General features: G+C 38.8%; 1 protein-coding gene across 1 annotated transcript in view; it reads left to right on the top strand.

The window, feature by feature from the left end:
* Window positions 1-3,735, top strand: part of LOC121925614 (cysteine-rich venom protein-like) — a 28,740-nt gene extending 25,005 nt beyond the window's left edge. Inside the window, exons 7-8 of the mRNA XM_042457962.1 lie at window positions 2,487-2,575; window positions 3,608-3,735. Coding sequence (XP_042313896.1) covers window positions 2,487-2,575; window positions 3,608-3,735 — 217 coding nt within the window. The remainder of the gene's footprint in view (window positions 1-2,486; window positions 2,576-3,607) is intronic.
* The last annotated feature ends 16,314 nt before the right edge of the window (window positions 3,736-20,049 follow it).

Below are 20,049 nucleotides of genomic sequence, written 5' to 3'. Positions count from 1 at the left end.
GACAAACACTTACCATGCAAGTCTCCTCCACTGGCCGCCTTTGTCCTGAAAAGAAGGCCAGGTGCAGGAGCAGGAGGGATGGGCAAACACTCACCCTGCAAGGCTCTTCTGTTGCTTAGCTTTCTCCCAAGGAGAAAAGTGGGTGAAGGAGGAAGAGAAAGAAGCAAATGATCCTCCATCACTTGGCCTTTTCTAGAGGAGAGGTCTAGGTGCAGGAAAAGAAGGACAGATAAGGCTCCTCTATCCCTCAGCTTTCTCCTGAGGAGAGGTCTGGGCAGCGGAGGAAAAGGATGAAAATAATATTAGAATCATAGAATCATAGAGTTGGAAGAGACCACAAGGGCCATCCAGTCCAACCCCCTGCCATGCAGGAAATCCAAATCAAAGCATCCCCAACAGATGGCCATCCAGCCTCTGTCTGAAGATCTCCAAGGAGGGAGACTCCACTACATTCCGAGGAAGTGTGTTCCACTGTCGAACAGCCTGACTGTCAGGAAGTTCCTCCTAAAGTTGAGGTGGAATCTCTTTTCCTGCAGCTTGCATCCATTGCTCCGGGTCCTGTTCTCTGGAGCAGCAGAAAACAAGCTGGCTCCCTCCTCAATATGACACCCTTCAAATATTTAAACAGAGCTAATCTATTCTTATTTTGTAAGTCTTCCGGTCCTCCAATTTCTACTCCGCCATTTTATCTTCCGAGTTTATAATCCATGCGGTAAGTATTCAAATCCTCTCACATCTATTTTAATATAGCCTGTTTCAGTCTAAGTTCTCAATTTCCCAGGGTGTAAGCCACTTAAGTTGTTTGTCATTATTGTATTTTACCTTAAGATTCCTTTTTTAGAGCAGTTTCTCCCATGTATTATTTGTTGTCAGCACGGCCCTCTATAAGACCTCCAAACAGAGGGAGAGTTCTCCCAGCAGAGCCCTGCTCAGGTGGCTCTAAAAAAAAAATACAGTATATTTTGGCACAGGTTCAGACTGAAGAGGTAGTTGTTTGCCAAACTTACTTCTTATAATTCAGCTTCTTTTGTTTTGCGTCCTCTAAAACCGGCTGGACAAGAATCTGCTCAGTTGTTGGAGCTCGATTGCAGCTGCGGCTGTCTGCAATCTCAAGCCTCTCTCACCGGCAGCTCCCTCCACTCCTCCAGCCACCGAGAGAGAAGCTTGTTTGAAGATCCTTGTGGACCCATCTGTATCCTGAGTAACAACGGAGATTTTGTAGAAACATAGGGGTTCCCCCCTTGATCTACCCAGCCACAATTGGTTTAGCTGGGATCCTGCTCATCTTCTCACTATTTTACCGGAAAAAATACAGTACTTATATTGAAGCAGGAATAAGTCAATCCTAGGGTGATTTTTTGGAAAACTAGACCTATACATGAATAGTAATAGTAATTGTTCTGTCTGGTAATGGGGACATAGGCACATAGTTCTCATTGCAGATGCTAAATTTCAAGAAAAATAAGAACTTTTCACCTGATCAGGCCTCCCTAAAGGAACTGAACCCTCCCAGAAGGCATCTGGCTGCATCCTGGCCTCTGAGGGGAAGAGAGGGTGGGCCAATGCCATCAGGCCTCCCCAATGCCATCGAAACAGAGCCCTCCCTCCAGTCCATCTGCCTTGGTCCAGGCCTCAGAGGGAAAGATGAACTCCAGGACCTGATCCCCTTCCCCACAACCATTCCCTTCTCCTTGTGTGTCGTGTCTTCTTAGATTGTAAGCTTGAGGGCAGGGAACCGTCTAATTAAAAGATTATATGTACAGTGCTGTGTAAATTTACATCGCTATATAAATAAAGCTTAATAATACTACTAATAATGTAGCTAAATATTAAATCTTCGTTACTCACAGAAGACAAAGGCAGAATGTCTATTATGAGAAAGCTAAATAATGACAAGATGGTGATCCAAGCTCTTCATACTGCCTGTGTGTTCTCTGCCTGTGACAATCTTCAGCTGGGAGTGTAATTTTGGTTAATGTTGGTAATCGTGAAGGTCTCTCCTTCCTGGGAAAGCTGGCTCTGGAGCCCCAGACACAGCTATGAAAATGCAGTATGTCCCCTCTCTCGACAGGGTCCCACATATGTGGCCATGCAGCTCTCTGGTGACCTGGAAGCTAGTGGCTGCTCCTAGGTTTTGAAACTCCCAACCGAGGGAGGTTCAATCTACTCTATTTCCTGTCTTTTTCCTGGGAGGCAAAGATCTTCTTGTTTGAACAGGCCTTTAGCCTGGGCTGACCAGAGTAGCATAATGTGCTGTTTTTTGTTTGCAATATATAAATATATATATTAAATATTTTAATTTTTAACGTTTTAAAAGCAGTTTTAACTGATAATCAAATGTAACCAAAAATAGTTTAATGCTTTAAAAACGTTTGTATTCTATATTACAATTGATGTTCTGTTTTAATTTAATTTCTATTGTAAACCCATTTGGGAGATTTAAATCAAATAGATCAATAATAAATATTTGTATTATGTGATTTCAGAGGGAACATTATACAATCACTAACAAAACCCTACAAAGCAGGTGAACCATGTGCAGACTGCCCTAATCACTGTGAGAATAATCTCTGCAGTAAGTTATTGATGATATAAAGCAACTCATCTGGTTAACACTCAGATAATGACTTTTTACATAATCAGCTGTAGTTGTAATTAAACACTTCCAGAATCTTTTGAAAAACTAGTTCTTCATATAGAGATTGGTCTTTACAACAGTCATGAACAATAGTTATATCTTTGTCTTCATTATGCCAGGGAAGGTTCATTGTTTAGAGTAGCTGCTAAAAAAATCATCAGGGGAATTAGACCATGGATTAGAACCATGTGCGTCACATAGGATGCACGAAGCCTTTGTCATTGACATTCTTGGTTACTCCAAGTTTCCAACGGCCCTCTTCCCCCAACAATGATTTTTGAGACAAAAAACATGCCTTCAATGCATTTAGACTAAAAATAATTTTACCTGCCTCTGAGACAGTTGAAAATTTATTTTAAAAATGATCACCTGTATGTTCAGATAATGTTGGGTGTTCAGCCTATGCAGGGATCTTCTTGCATGTGAACTGTGTTACAGACTATAGCCATGTGAATGCATATTCAGAACATGGTTCTGAGGATTCCTGGAAATGCTACAATTTAGATACCATAATAAAGGAGGCATTATTTTCAGTGAACCTTATTAGTAACGATTACCCCCTGTCCCGCAGGAAAAGGGCTCTAAGCACGATCTTATGGGTGATTCTGAGCTGCAACATCGACTAAAGTAGGATTATATTGAGCCTATGAGGAGGTAGAAAGCCCATAGAAGAAGCTTAACATGGAGCAATAAATGATATACTATCAGGCCCTAAGTTACCAGTCCTGGCATGTGCAACCTCTAGCTTTTAGCCGTTTTGAAAGACAGATTACAAAGGGCAATGATAATATAATTTAAAGCAGGCTTTTTAGGATAAAGCCAGCAAAGAGTTTTAATAAGAATAACTCAACTTGACTGTTGTAAGATAAAAATAATGTATCGAGCAAACCATCGAGAACAATGACAGATTTAAATAATGTGTTCTTTATTCATTTGAATCTAAATTTGTATTGTTTTGATTGTTTACAGCCAATCCATGCAGCTATGTGGATCATATTGTGGGCTGTGATAAACTGCTAAAAATGTCCAATTGTAATGAAGATTTTTTTGGAAAAAACTGCCAAGCAACCTGTAAATGTAAAACAGAAATTAAATAATATATCCATGAAAACCATAAATGTCAATTCTTGAGAAACTGTTCTTCACTGACATAGATGGAAAATGAGTATGAAAAATAAATTCATTTCCCCATTTAACTGGTGAAAATTTGGCATTTAAATATTGTGTGTGTAAAATAATAAGAATGAGAATTCATATCCCAACTTTTCCCAATCTAAATCTCAAAGCAATTTACAATACAGTCGGCCTTTAGTATCTACAGGGGTTCTATTCCAGACTCCCCCATGGATACATAAACTGCAGAACCACAAGTCCCATGGTTTTTAATGGTGGCATGTCCACATGAGGCCATGTGCAAATGCCACCATTAGCGCCAAGGAGGTTTGCCATCCATGGATGCTCAAATTGGGGAGGGTGTAAAAACAAGCAGATACTGGGTTACAAATAGGAAATATATTAGAAGAGTTTAAAAAGTTTAAGATAGAAATGTGACAAGAAATAATATTTATTTAATTTTTTATTTATTTATATTTCCCCAAACTACTTTATCATAGTACAAAGTTTTGTAACAGTGGAATTACACAGAATCATCATTAAAAGCTAAAGGATGGGTCCTAAACAGGGTCAGATGGAAAGGCCTGTTTAGACTGCCTTCTTAAAAGCGTCCAAGGTGGTAATGAAAGATAACAGAGAGGAAATAAAAGAAGACGTAAGGAAAGAAATAGATAAAATAGAAGGAAAGTTTGAAAAAATAACAGAAGAAGTTGTAGAAATAAAGAAAGATATAAAAGAAATAAGAACTAAAATGCAAGATCTGGAAACAATATCAAAGTCAGCAATGGATTTACAACAAAAAGACGAACAGAGGGTAACACAACTTGATTTAAAATGCAGAGAGAAATGTATCAAACTGAGAGGAGTTGTAGGAAAGACAAATGAAGACTTGTATGATCTGGTGATTCCAGCATTAGCCACCTTTTCAGAAATGGAAGAAGAGAAAATGGAAATGGAAGTGGATAACATATTCAGAATGAACTCAAGAATTGCAAAGGAAAGAAAACTACCCAGGGATATTGTGGTTTATCTTGTTAGAACTAAAATAAAAGATGAAATAATTCAAAGAAGCTACAGTGAAAAGAAAAAAAATTAATATATTTCTTAAGAAAGAAGAAATTAATATATTTAAAGACATCCCAGGACAATTATTAAAAAGAAGACAGGAATATAAATTCCTTACAAATTGCTGACAAAAAGAAACATGGAATATAGATGGGGGAAAACTGAAGGGGTTTCTTTTTACTACAGACACAGAAAATACAGGCTAAACATATTAGATAAAGCAAAAGAAATATATGAAAAAATAAGGCGAGATACAGATGAAAGAAAAGAAATGGAGAATTAGGAGATCAGAGTAGAAAAAACGAATCGGGAGAAAATTTAGAGGAAAACAGGTATCATAAAGAGAAGGATAAAAGATTATTTCAGAGCGAAACCTGAAAAATAAACTGCAACGATAGAGAAATAAAAGTGGAAATAAAAAAATAAAGAAAGTAAAAAAGGAGATTTAGTGAGATTACTGATATTGTAAGTTATTGAAATGATTTGTGTTGATAATGTTAAAACGCTTTTGATGTTGTGCAGCCCGTGAGGCAACACGTCAAGGTTTTACACCAGATTTTCCACCTTCGTTACTATAGTCAGCAGCTTGTGAGCTGGAGAAACACCTCTCCCTTTCTTAATGAGCAAAGACACACTGTAAACCTCACTCAGATGAGGCTTTTATTCTTAGAAGAAGTTGTACTGTGTACAGTATATACATCGACACCATCTACCATCCACACTAGTAACAACCCACTCTGAGGTAAAATGCTCATCACTACTCTAGCAAAGTCTCTGTGAGGCCTTGCCTCTCCCTCTGGTGCCATAAAGGATCCAGCCACCCTGCCTGAGTGACTTTTAAGACTGGCAGCATTCTACAGTACTTTAAAGTACTTGTTGAGTATCTTTTTGATATCACTTCCTGTTTAAATGCCTAATCATTATGGCTCACAGTAACTCTTTAATGCCTGGTTACTATTAAAACCCACATTGTACAATTTCCTTGTGACTCTATATCCCAACAGATAATTGTATTAAACTTTGTGATAACTGTTGAGAATGGCTATCAAATTAATAACATGGAACGTTGAAGGGCTAAATTCTGGGGCAAAAAGAAGATATGGCTTTCATTTCTTATAGAAACAAATAGCGGAAATTATATGTTTGCAAGAGACTCACATAAATAAAAAAAGATATAAAATATCTTAAAGTTTGGTTCAATATTTGTTTCAACAATAGACAAAAGAAAAAAAGGAGTGGCAATTTATGTAAGTAAAAAAAGCACAAAGACTTACTCTCAGATAAACATGGTTTGTATGTGGTGATAGAGATTAAATTTGGTGACCTACATTTATTGATCATTGGAATATACACCCCCTTTACCAAGAGAGACAGATTTTTTTTAGAAAAATTCAAGATATAATTCTGAAACAGAACATTCCCAGTGTCATAATCCTGGGATATTGGAATGGGGTTTTGGACCCCAAATCCATATGACAGTAAAAAGGAAAAAAGAAAGAAAAAATCCATGGAAAATTACCAAACTCTGTTTTTGATTTGATGTGTAATTGTGCACTGGAAGATGCCTGGAGTCACAAATACGGAAAAGAGAAAGGATATGCATTTTATTCTGACAGGCAAAAAACAATGTCAAGAATAGACATGTTCATAATATCAAAAGCATTTATTCTGGTTACAAAAGAGATGGAAATTCTGTCTAAAACACCCTCAGAACATAATCTGGTAGTTTTAAAACTAAATGAAAGAATACAAGAATGGCTTTGGAAATTAAATGAAACATTGCTTAAGGATGAGGATGACATCATATATTTTAGAGAAGAGTTAACCTGGTTTTGTTTTTTTTAAGAAAATGAAACAAAACATTAGGATTAAAACTATTTGGGACACGTATAAGGCAGTACTAAGAGATTTATTTGTGAAAATAGGAGTAAAAAACAAGAAAATAAAAGAGGAAAAGAATTCAAAAAATGAAAAAAAATAGAGAAACAGAAAGAAAACTAAGAGAAAAACTTACTGATAATAGAATAAGAACAGAAATTGCTTTATTGCAAAAAGATTTGAATGAGGAATTGAAAAGCAAATTAGAAAAGAAGCTTACATTCTGTAGATAAATTTATTGAGGAAGCAAATAAACCAGGTAAATGGCTTGTGCAAAGATTTTAAAAAGGGTATAAAAGAAGGTTGATAATGGAACTAAGATATAAAGGAAAAACATATAAGGATCAAGGCTTGATAAAGAGAATATTAAATGGAGTCATCTTGTCCAACATGATATAGACATAGAGAATGGGAATTTTTTTTGGCAGAGAACAAATAAATTTACTTTAGCACAAAATCTAAAGGAGAATTACTACAAAATAATGTATATGTGGCATTTATCGTAACTGAGGCTATCAAAAATATATACAAAAGCAAATAAGATATGTGGATATGTAAAAAAGCTGAAGGCGCGTATTACCACATGTGGTGGACCTGCAAAAAAGTCAGACAATTCTGGGATATGACAGACAAAGCAACATCAGAAATATTAAGAATTTTCAGAAGAATTTGAAGTTATGCTGTAAACTGCTATGATCCATGGAATAGCGGTATATAAATAATAATAATAATAATAATAATAATAATAATAATAATAATAATAATAATTATTATTATTATTATTATTATTATTATTATACTTACTGAATATGACGCATAGCTTAGGTAAAGAGATGGGAAAAATATTCAAAAATTGTATTATGTATGGTAACGTCAGCTAGATTGCTTTACACACAAAGGTTGAAATCATGTCAAACCTCATTGTTAGATGATTGGTTGAGAAAACATTTAGACATGAGAGAGGCTGACAGATTAACAAGAAATTTATAAGAAGAGAATGAAATCAAAACAGAAGAAGATTGGGACTTAGTAATTAAATATTGGGGAAAAGAAATAGAAAAAGAATAGCTACCGAAGCAAGTAGTGAGGGGAAAGGGGAAAAAAACAAATAGTTTAAGTTATAATAAGAGAAGGAGGAAATAGTTAGAAAAAACCCGAAAACAAACAATTAAAATTAAAATTAGAAAATGATTAGGAAAATTCAAAGACTAGTAAGAAGCATAGGCTTGAACAAATAAGTATTCACACATGAATTTAGATAAAAAGAAAAAGAAGAAAAGAAAGAAAGAAAGAAAGAAAGAAAGAAAGAAAAGTTTGCCTATTAAAGGACAAAAACATATATATATATGTGTGTGTGGAATAAACTGTTAATAAAGGTTGGATGAGAGTAAATATATTAAGTATAGTAAGTCTATATGCCATATGTTATAATTAGGTAGTAGTACATGTTCATTTTAGTAAGAGCGTTTAGTGTATATGTATGTTTTTGGTAATACTTTTTGTGATTTTTGTAATACGTGTATATTAAAAATAAAATTTTAAAAAATTGGGGTAGGTGGGATGTATTAAAAATAAATGTAGCTAAAAATCTACTTCATGCAAAAGTGTCAAATGTAATTAAACTATCAATAAAATTAAAAACAGTTAAAACATGACCCTTAAAAAGAAAACAACAAATAGACAAACAGTATGTAAGGCCCATTCAGCAATCAATCTTCAAAGGCCTGTTGGAACAAAAAGTCTTCAGTTTTGAGAAAGATAGCAAGGTGCTAGCCTAAACTCCACAGTCTGGGACCAGCCACTGAGGAAGCCCTGGCCTGTATTCCTACCAGCTATCCCCAGGAGTTCTCAAAATACGGGCAGGTTGATAATGGAGAATATGGTCCACATATGTCTACAGGTCATAAGCAGAACTTTAAATTGCCAGTGTTCTCCCTGTAGCCAACTCTGTTAACAATCTGACCACCTCTCTTTGTACCAACTAAAGTTTTAAGTACTGTTCAAAAGTACAGTGTGTCACTAAACAGGATGTCACTAGGAAAGATTTGATATCCACAGTTTGCACAAAAGCACTTCTGGCCACTTCTGAAACTTGAACTTCCACGGTTAGAATTTTATCCACAAATAAATCTGTGTTTTCAGATGGAATATAACCCCATCCAGAAGACAGAGAACATTACTGCACATGACTTTTAAACCATGAGTACACCAGGAAAGTAGTGGCTTTGGTAATATCCTGGTATCCCAGCCCATAGCTGCTCTGTCCCTGACATGTCCCTTTTCATTCACAGGGGAAACGGTGAATGACCTGACAATTATGCAAAGTCACATGCATGAAATGTTTCTCCCAGGGCAGTTGTACAATTGATAGATACATGGTGCCAGGGTCACCTCCTCCCCCCTCCCCATCCCCTCCCCCTTGCTATTCCAAAGGACCCAGATTACCTTTATTATTCTTTTCTATTTCTTTTCTTTCCTTTTTCTACTTCTGAAGACATCACTCAGGACAGTGAAGCTCTAACACTAAAACAATAAAGGCATTCTGGGTAGGGCATAAAGCATGGAGGTGGGGTTAAGAATAAACAGAATAAAGTGGCAATATTATTTCCCTTGATCTAGACCCTATAATTTTATTGATACAGCCTAAAACTGCATAGGCCTTTTTAGCTGCCACATCACACTGTTGACTCATGTTCAACTTGTGGTCTACTTAGACTCCTAGAGCGGAGGACCATAAAAGCCTTGTCACTTTCACTCCAACCCCGGTCCCAGACAGGAGGAAAAGGAGGAAGAGTAAGAGGCCCTTTAACAACTCCAGTCTAGGCTCCCCTCCTTCCCAGGACCAGCAGTGAGATTGCAGTTACCTCGGCATGGGCGGAGGACCATAAAAGCCTCGTCACCTTGTGTGACATTTTGTTTTAGCTTTAACAAATTTGTATTCAGTCACTGCAAAAACAACAACACACAATTTCAGCACCTCATTGGCAAGATGGCTTTCTGTCACTTGCTAGACTTTTCCAATGTGAAAATGTACACACTCCTGCTGTTGTTTTATTGCACTTATAAAGTAAAACAATAGCACTTTTAGAACAACAAATTTCAGAAGGAATTTCCTGCCCCTGATTGGAATGGGTGATTGCTTCCCCTTGTGAGGGATGAGACATTATTGTAATTATTTCACACTTCTTTCACAAGGAGAACAGTAATTTTGTTGACCATCATTTTTCAAGCATGAGAAGAAGAATTCTTTATTTCACATTCCTAGAAGGAGCTGATGTCTCAGGGAAAGAGGAGAGGGACAAAGGGTCTGCTTATTTGCTCTGCTGTTTTTGCAGAGGAAAGAGTTAATGTGGCAGAAACTTACTCCTTGAGCTGGAAAGCCCAAACTGAGAGAATAGATAATATCCATATAAATGTATATTCAGAACTTGGTCCTGAGCTTTCTTGAAAATGGTACCATAATAGGTACCATAATAAAGGATGCCTTGTTTTTAATTAATCTTATTGGTAATGACTCCTCCCATTAAGGACCTTAAGCAAGAACCTCTAAGCTACAATATTCCCTAAAGTAGGATTAAAGTAGGTAATAAAGGCTAGTTTATTATATTAAGCCCATAAGGATGTAGAAAAACTGTAGAGGAATCCCTATCATCCTCATACTAATGGCACCAAATCCCAGTGGTTTTCTGTATTTGTTAGTAGCATAGGGGACAAAAGTGAGTCCTGAGTCCACAATCCAATGGCTAAGGAGTGGAGCATGCACCCCACAGCACCACCTTCTGGGTCCAGGAGGACTGGAGCCATAGAAAAAAACTTCAGATACGGCCAAGTCCATCTTCAATTGGACCAGCTCCAAATGTTCTGCCTATTTCATACTCCTCACTGCCTCACATGTTTCGGTACCATCGGCTTCCTGGAAAATCATGAGGCATGAATATAGAATTATGGCCATCCCTGATGTTGCAGTTCTACAGAGTCCAGACTCCTGAATGCCCAGCTTCTGATGAGGATTTGGATTATGAAAAGAGACTGTATATACACAATGTATAAACATAGGCGCATTACAGATGGGCCCATAGCAGCACCGTCGTTACGCACGAGGGACGGTGCTTCCTGACACACCTTGCCCCTCGCGCGTAACGAATACATCAAAATGGTGGTGCCGCATACAGATGGGTGCTGCTATTTTGACGTCGCGGAAGCGCAGCATCCGGACATTGCGCACCAGAAGTGGCACCGCGAGTGTGCGCCTTGCGCTTTGCGGCACCTCTTCCGGGACCCAGGAAGAAGTGCCATTTTGGTGCTTCTTTGTTACTGCGCCCGGGAACCGCATGGTTTGGCTGCTGTGGTTCCTGATGCAGCAACCGGCAGTGGTGCAAGACCGCCCATTTTAGGCGGTCTGTAACGCACCAATATCTTCCTTTTTGTACTCATCCACATCGATTCTCTGTACTTATCAAAGCAGAAATCAAGTCCTGTTGAAAACTACCTACTCCCCTTGGATCAGTAAATCAGTGCTCTGTATTTGAACAGCAAACTTTATTTCAGTAATCAAAGAAGTTAACAGTATGACTGCTGCGGACAGTATTACCACAGTCACCAAATACCCACATAGAGTTAGCAGTGTGCCTGCCTTATAAACTTCAGGCTTTTTTCCATTTGATGACAAACTAAAATATTTTTACAGCCAGTGTTATTCAGCTTCAGCTCCCACTCCCCTCAACATCTCTTTCAGGCTCTTTCAAGCCCTTTCAAGATGTTTACATGGCTGACCATGGTGGATCCTAGTGCTACCAGCTTCCCCTACACATCTAGCTAAGCAATTATTTTACTTAGCACAGGAACCCCAAATCCCATTGATCTTACCAGTGAACCTTTCTTCCATTCTTATACTATTCTATAGGTCATAAACAATAACAGTACAAACAGTAAAAAGCAAAAAGCCAAAACCAAAACAAATGACAACATAATTTCATGGCAAAATCTGTTAGATTCCTCCCAAGGGAAAAACCAGCAATCAGAGGCCTCCTCCCTGTTGTCAATTTTTGTTGTTGAGTGTGTTCAAGTAGTTTCCAAGTTATGGTGACCTGTCACAGGGTTTTCTTGACGAGATTTGTTCAGAGAGGGTTTGACTTCGCTTTCTTCTGAGGCTGAGAGAGTGTGACTTGCCCAGGTCACCCAATGGGTTTCCATGGCTGGCTGGGGATTCACTTTCTTGCTTTCCAGAGTCATAGTCCAATGCTTAAGCCACTACACCACACATTCCCACTGTGCTCTTCCATAGAACCTTCTTTTAAAATGAAAACACTAGGAAATTATTTTATTTTATATATGTCAGAAATGAGTTGAACTTTACCTGCAGACTCAGAAATTCAATCTTCAGCAAGCTTTATTCAGAGGTCAAGGAGATGTAGCTAGCAAGATGTACTGGACAGAACTGAAACCTATCTACACATACATCAAACATGAGCCTATCAAAAGCAGTAGCTTCACCTCACAGAACTGGCAGACTCAGTAATTTCACTGTTCTCAAATCAGCAGATTCTTCTTTGGTTGTTTTTCAAGAGATTCTTCTTTGGTTTGTTTTTCCTTCTTTCCCAAGCCTGTCTTGCTTTTTGTTCTAATTGTTGAAGCCTGACTGGATCCTTTTGGCGTCTCATGATCAACAATGGATCTGTACCCATGCATATGTGAACCCTATATATTCTATAAGCAATAAAAGCTGTGCCCATTTCCCCACACAAAACAAAATAATATATACTGATATATTGGACATGGACATGTTTACATTATTCTGATGGTAACTAGTTGGTTTGAGACGCTATAACTTCAAGTGTAGTTTTCAAATGATTTTATATTTTTAAAAATTAGAGCGAGCTCAAAAAATAGACTAAATATTTTTCATCATTAAATTACATGTTTGTCACAGGGATTTTCTAAAACTTTGTTGTTGTTGTGTTGTGTGTCTTCAAGTTTCTTTGACTTATGGCAACCCTAAAGTGAACCTATTATAGGGTTTTCTGGGACAAACGTGTGTGAATCACCCCGAGGTCACCCAGTGGGTTTTCATGGTTGAGTTGGAATTGAACCTGGTCTCCAGAGAGATAGTAGCCCCGTGTGCAAAACCACTATCCCAACTGGCTTTTCAGTGATGCTAGTTCACTTTAAAAAAGAGTCTACCCAAACTTGTTCCAGACTTTTGTGTGACATTTAAAAATATATATATTTGATTTGCAATGTAATGTTTTTGGTTTGCAGACCAACCACTTTCTTGCCTATGATGGCCCTGTTTTGTTGCCCTGGGGTTATCAAGTTCACTATCAGAGGATGAAAAGATTCTTAGCATGGTTTATGAGTGCAGAAATAGGATTTATATATACAAAATGAAGGAGGGCCATTACTTAAATCTAGATAAGACTATCCAAAATTGCATATGTAATATATAGGGTAAATGTTAGCTGGAACAAAATGGGACAGCTTAGGTTGATCAAAGCACTGCTGCCTTGAAATACTATGTTCTTATCAATATGTTTCATCGTAACCTTACCACCATGTACCCAGCTACAAACGTCTTTCATCTTATATAACTAATGTAGCTATCCTAATTGGCCAAAAGCTCTGGCATCACAAAACCAGCACACAATACTGTCAGAACACTCTGCTAGTAAGTGTATTTGCAGCTTATCAAGGAATCCTTGTGTATATAAATGCCCGATACATACTCCATAATGAGAATTGAAAGTTCAACCTGGTCTTCAACTCTTTGGCGTCCTGAAAAAGAAGCCAGAATTTCTTTAATCAAAGTGTATGAAATTAACCCAGAAAATTCAAGGGTAAACAGTTGTATAAAATAGTATTTCACCCAAAATTTATCTAGCTGATTGCCAGCCTGATTAACTTGGATTTGGGAATAGGTTCAATGAACTTGATGGAGTTGATTTCTAATTCAACACAAAGACTTTGTTGACCTAAAGCCAAACTGTTAACGAGAACTTGAGCAAACCATTTGAATCAATGGGAAGTGGTCAAACCTAATTTCTAGGGCCAACTACTTCACATAGGTTGGTTGAGGACTTATATTGTCCTCTGGACCAGATCGTAAGATGTCTGGACACTTTAAACAGATCCAGGCCACTCAAAACAACTGTTGAATAGTTACTGTGAACTTTTAGCCAGAAAAGCCTTTTTTCCTACCTTTATTGTCCCACCTAGTTTTTCAGGTAGAATCATAGATTCATAGACTGTAGAGTTGGACCCAAGGGCCATCCAGTCCAACCCTGCCATGCAGGAAATCTCAATCAAAGCATCCCCGACAGATGGCCATCCAGCCTCTGTTAAAGACCTCAAGGAGGGAGGACTCCACTACACTCGGGGAGTGTGTTCTACTGTCGAACAGCCCTTACTCTCGGGAAGTCCTCTAATGTTGAGGTGGATGTTCTTTTCTGTAGCTTGTATCCATTGCTCCAGGTCCTGTTTCTCTGGAGCAGCAGAAACAAGCTTGCTCCCTCCCAATATGACATTCCCTTCAAAATATTTAAACAGGGCTATCATATCACCTCTTAACCTTCACTTCTCCAGGTATTTGTATCTTCCAAATATATATCTTCAGGACTAATGGTTGTCATGCAACAGTTTCATTTTTTTTAAAAAAATATTATATTTTATTTGTAATTCTTACAGCTGTTATCTAAAAATCTATCAGTAGTTCTAGTATCTTTTCGGCATTCTTCATTATGGACACCTGGGCAACCCGGGTCTGTGGACTGAGGACAAGTAGCTCTTGCCCCACCGTGGAATCTCAAGCTTGAGGCTTGATGGCCTCTGTTTGGATGTCTTTGATGGAGATTTCCTGCATAGCAGGGGGTTGGATTGGATGGCCCTTGTGGTCTTACGATGTCTATTGATTCTTAAGTATCCCCAGTGAGTGAAATTGGTTGTTAATTTCCAGATTGGTCTGACTAATGCTGACATTCCAGATCTTAGATGCCTCTTCAGCTTGCAGAAAAAAATAAAGTTCTTTGTGTTCCAGTTTTATCCCAACAAATGGGTTTTGTCATTTGTGCTAAGCCATTCAATTCTCACTGGATCCACAATCACAAATTAAACCTGTAGATTTACAGATAGATTTTCTGTGGAAACTCCCTTTATTTTAACAAAAACAACAGTTTTGTGCTGATTTCAACTCTATCATTCACAAAGCAGGAAGTGTTTCTGTGATATAAATACCTCCTCAGTGCAGCTTCTGTACAATCACATACAGTTCCACAATATGTTCCACAGAAGAAGAAGATACTGGAGGAGGAAATGGAGAAAGGTAAACTTATTGGGGGCAAACCTATGTTCCCCAAGGCAAATTTCAGCCAATGTCTGTGAATAGCACCTTAACTTAATTTGTTAAAGCCTTATAATATAATAATAACTATTAGGGAGCTGCATTTGAATTAACTGTCAAAAGGAAAAAGTCTAAGAATTGTTGGGCAATGACACTGGAATGAGATGATGATGAATGAAGTGAGTGACTGAATGAGTGAATGAATTAATTTAGATTTCAAGTGTCAGAAGGGTGGTTACTGGAAATAAGCTGAACAGCGGTTCAAAGTGAAAGCTGCTTCAGGTCACTTTGGAGATATGCTGTTTGAATGACACCACACATCTTAAAGAGCCAGAAGCTGCGCAAAGCTGCACTCATTCCTTAGGTGTGGCATGGCTTTGGCATGGCTTTTGGACTCTTAGGGTGCATGCATCATTTTTAAACAGCATACCTCCCAAGTGACCTGAAGCAGATTATTTGGCCTGTTGTGTGGGCCTTAACTGTCTAATGGAAGTTTTTTCTTGACATTAGAAGGTTTCTTGGCACCTGGGACCCTGTTTTCAAATTACTTTTAAAAATATTTATTATGAATGTACTTTACCACGCCTTAGTTACCTTTTAAAATCTAGTGGATGTAGGAAGAAAAAGTAACGCCTACATTGTTCTAAGTAGGCCTGAAATTTTAATTGTCCTCAGCTTTAGCCTCCTTGCATTGAGCTGAATACCATCATCAAAGCTAGAGTATTTTTCTGATGATTGCAGTGGTTAGATGCATAATAATAATAATAATTAAATAATAATAATAATAATATAATTAGGCACAAAGTCCTATACTCCATCCTCCTACATGGCTTACATTTGACTAAAATCCTTAAAGTACAGGCTCATAGAAATGGAAAAAGGCCCCAAGGACTAAGTATAATTCCCTGCCAGCACAGGAAACCCACAGCTAAAGTATTTTCTTGATAAGTGGCCATCCAATCTCTATTCAAGCACTTTGTCCACCAGTCTCCAAGGTATTCTACTGTAGTGCCAGAGTGGCATTCTCACATTGCATAGTTCCTTCTGTATGCAATATGGGGAAAAATATGATGTCAAATGGGCAGGATTTTGTTGTTTCAGAATAATAAAATATAATAATAATAATCTAATCAACTAGTTCCTCTTTGTTTCTTCAGAAATGTTTTTTTCAGTCATGTTCCTACTGCTAGCTATGTGTGCTCAGCAATCCCAGGAAGGTATAGACACCAGATAGGTCCAGAACATCTATCAGGAATGGCTTGGCCACAAAACAACAATTCAGTGGTTATCTCTGAAGATGTAATTAATATATGGTGATTGAAATATTATCTACTGCATGCTTTCTAAGTTGACTCTTGGGCTGAAACCATTATATCTGGCCCCTGGCAGTGCTGGTTAGGACCATGATGGTGGGCTGCTTTTGGAGAGGCTGGTATGGTCACCGTGGTCCCAGCTAAATCTCAGCCGGAGCGGCCTCCAGCCAATTTACCAACCTGCCTTTGACCCATTGTTCTTCTGGAGCAGGGTCAGGCAATCTTTTTGAGCGGGGGCGGGTGTCTGTCCCTCAGACAAACTGGAGTGGCTGAAGCCAATAATTAAAATAAATAAATAATTTTTTAAAAAATTTGAATAAATCTAAATAAACAAGGGGACAAATGTAGGACACCATTTTCAAATGGTGGACACTTTTTTAAAAAAAAGTGGAGGACAACGCAAAAAAAATTTGCTGATTTTAAAAAAAATGTTAATATAAATGCTGTTTCTGAGGCGGTCTATAGACAATTGCCCCCTTGCCCTGCGTGCGAGAGGCCAAAGGCCCCAGCGCTCGGCGGCAGGACCGAGCTGGGCCGGTCCCAAGCCTTGCTGGGCCGCATCCGGCCCGCGGGCCGCAGGTTGCCTACCCTGTTCTAGGAGCGCTTAATAATGCATTGGAGGATCCCTTAGAGCTCCCTCTTTTTTTCACCTGGGAAAGTAAATTATCAGAAGCCATTTCAGCTCTTTCATACCTTGGTGAATCTGCAGATAGCAAGCTGAGATACTTAGTCCTCAATTTTTCATCTTATTTTCTTGGTTTGCACAGCCTCTCTCCTTTTGGACGCTATTACTGGCTGATGATACTCTGTTAGGAAAGGTAGAGACTGATCTTTCAATACATTGGTGTGTTGTTGCTTTCGTTTTGTTTTTGATTTCTGTTTTTATTATTAGCCCCCTTTGATTTTTGTTGGACAAGGCAGCTGAGAGGAAAGTAGTAAAGTTGTGGGTGAATGGAAGAAAAGGAAAAAAAGTACCAGCATCCAAGGACAGGCAGTAGAGGGATCCATTTTCACTCATGCATTAACGTTATGCCAAATGGTTTCTGAATTTAAATTTATAAGATGACCAGAGTTTATGTTGGTACACTTGAGGCAATGTTAAAGATGAAAATTTCAGCAACCTCTGGCAATATAATAGAATTATAAACATGATTATGTGTTACTAGAATCACCAATGGTGAAAATAATATAAAATAGCCATTTTTTTTAATTCTTGGCAGCATTTGCTAAGTGAAATTTTGAAATGCAGAGGGGAACTTGTTAACAAACACAATTCTATAAGGGACAGGTGCAACCAACTGCTCAATATGTATGAAATACTGTTAAGAGACAATAAGTTGGGCTGACACCAACGGGAAAGGGGATTGTATGGTGCTTGGTGGTGTAACACAGCTGGCTTGGCCCCATTTTGGGCTGATCCAGCTGTTTGACATCTACAAAACCCTCTGCTTACTTTGGATTTGGGGTGAAACTCCAGGGAAAAGTTGAGTTCAATGGGAGGGAAAGTCTGCAGTTATTCCACCATAAGTCATTGTGCATTGTATAAACCAGGCAGCAGTGGCCTCAGGTAAGAAACAAGGTTTTTCACCTGTGTGGAAACCCCTTTGTCCTCAGATCTAACTCTCGACCACTGATCTAGATAAGAGCAATGTGTACCTGGAGTTTCCACACATTGTACTTTGCCACGTCACTGATGTTGCAATAGGGTTGGCAATGTGGGTTTTCCTTTGGCTAACAATCAACGGGAATCCCTTTTTAAAAAGCAATTATTGGCTTGGTAACACTAAGGATCTGAATTTAAGCTGCTCCCTACATCCCATACCACCCCACCCTACCCACTTATTGTTTCTTTGCTTGCTTTGCCAAGATGGTGAATGAGAAAGCTGCATGAATGCTGGGTGGAAGAGTGGGTTAGTAAATGTGAAGCAAATATCTTAGCTCCAGAGAGAAGAACGAATGGTGGATGGTAAGTGAAGGCAATAGACTGCAGCCCCTTCACACATTATAGAGTGGGGTAGGGATGGAAGCACATCTTTGCTTATTTTGAATGGGAAAATCACTGTGGCAGCACCAGCCATTTGGTTATAAATATCTCACTCACTGAGAATTCAATCCGAGAAAAAATTCTTACTCAAGCATAGTGGTAGCTTCTTGAACCCCTTCTGAACTCCTTGGGAGATCCTTTCAGTGCTTTCCCTATAATTTGGTCTATGTTCATAAGAATAATAAATCATTTGACATCCTTTGTTCTGACCAAGAAGGGACAAGATCTCTTTTTAGTGTCACCCTGTGTGGATGTGCCTTTTATTTGACTTTGAATCTATGGCAGCCCCATTGATTTCACAGGTTTTTTTTAGGCAAGGAATACTCAGAGGTGGTTTTTGCCTGTTGCTTCCTCTGGAATGTAGCCAGTAGAAACCTAGTTTCTTGGTGGTTTTTCCCTCAAAGTCTGACCTTGCAAAATCCGAAAGATCCTGGTGCCTTGAGGCCATTATTTAGTGTTACTAGTAGTGAAAAAAGTATACAGTTATAATCTTATTCAATCTCCCCTCAGGGCAAAGCCACTTGCATCCAAATTGTTGTCTTTTATCGCACCAGTGATAGGAATATTGTGAAGTCGAAGGCTTTCATGGCTGCATCCATAGTTTTGTGGGTTTTTCGGGCTTATGTGGCCAGTTCTAGAAGAGTTTCTTCTGAGTTTTGCCAGCATCTGTGGCTGGGCATCTTCAGAGAATGCTTGTCTGGAAAAAGGTGTGTGTGGTGTGTGTGTACACACACATGTGTGAGCCTGGAATTGAGGCAGGTGTGATTTGAATGGGTATGTTGTTGTGATGGTGGGCTCAGGCTGGGAGGCTAATGCAAAAAAAGAGGATAGTATCTGCTAATGGTGAATCATTATGTGCTGGAAAGCGTTTCTCTTGAATGTGTTCTCACAATGTTGACATTTGCTGAGTCCTTGGCCTTGTTACAGACTGCCCAAAATAACAGCTGCTTTCGGTTCTTCTTTTGGAGGTATGTTGTTATAAATGATGCATGCATCCTAAGGAATCTGGACAGCTTGCCACCACAAGTTGTTACTCCAGTTGCTTAGGAATGGAGGTGTGGCTTTGGCGCGACCTCCGGATCTTAGGAACCAGTGCAGTCATTTAACATAACCCATTGACCTCCAATGAGACCCGAACGCCAAGCTTGTACTTTGTGGCAGTCGTAATTTAAGGCCCTTTAATTTTGCTAGTGCTAAGGGGGACTGGTAGACAAATAATTTTGTTTGACTTATAGGGTTTCTTCTTTTCCGAGTTATGAAATGTTTTCAGGCTGTTTGTGGATTTCAATGGGCCATCCATGTGCATCATGACTATGGTATGGTTGTTGCATTGGTCCAGGAATTTTCAGGTTTTCACACATAGTACTATGCCTCAGGATGGTTGTGGGGCATGTTCTGCTATACTGCTGATTTTTTTGGCTGGTCCAGTCTGGCATGCCTCTCTGTGTTCATTGATTCTGTTTGCATCGTTTCCCTATTGGGCAAGCTCCCAGCCGGGGGTAGGAGGGGCCGTGGCACTGGCCATGGGCCATTCCCACCTGTCCCACCCCAAATCACTCAGCCCAGCCTCCTTATGGTTTCTTTGGCCAATGACAAAAGCATTACCTGAAACTTCCTATGCACTGGAAGGCCTTTGCAATTTCTTCTGGCTTCCACCCTGGCCTTT

This window comes from Sceloporus undulatus, chromosome 1, assembly GCF_019175285.1.
Source record: "Sceloporus undulatus isolate JIND9_A2432 ecotype Alabama chromosome 1, SceUnd_v1.1, whole genome shotgun sequence".
Taxonomy (NCBI): domain Eukaryota; kingdom Metazoa; phylum Chordata; class Lepidosauria; order Squamata; family Phrynosomatidae; genus Sceloporus; species Sceloporus undulatus.
Note: the sequence above shows the minus strand (reverse complement) of the source record. Positions and strands in the feature narration are given on the sequence as shown.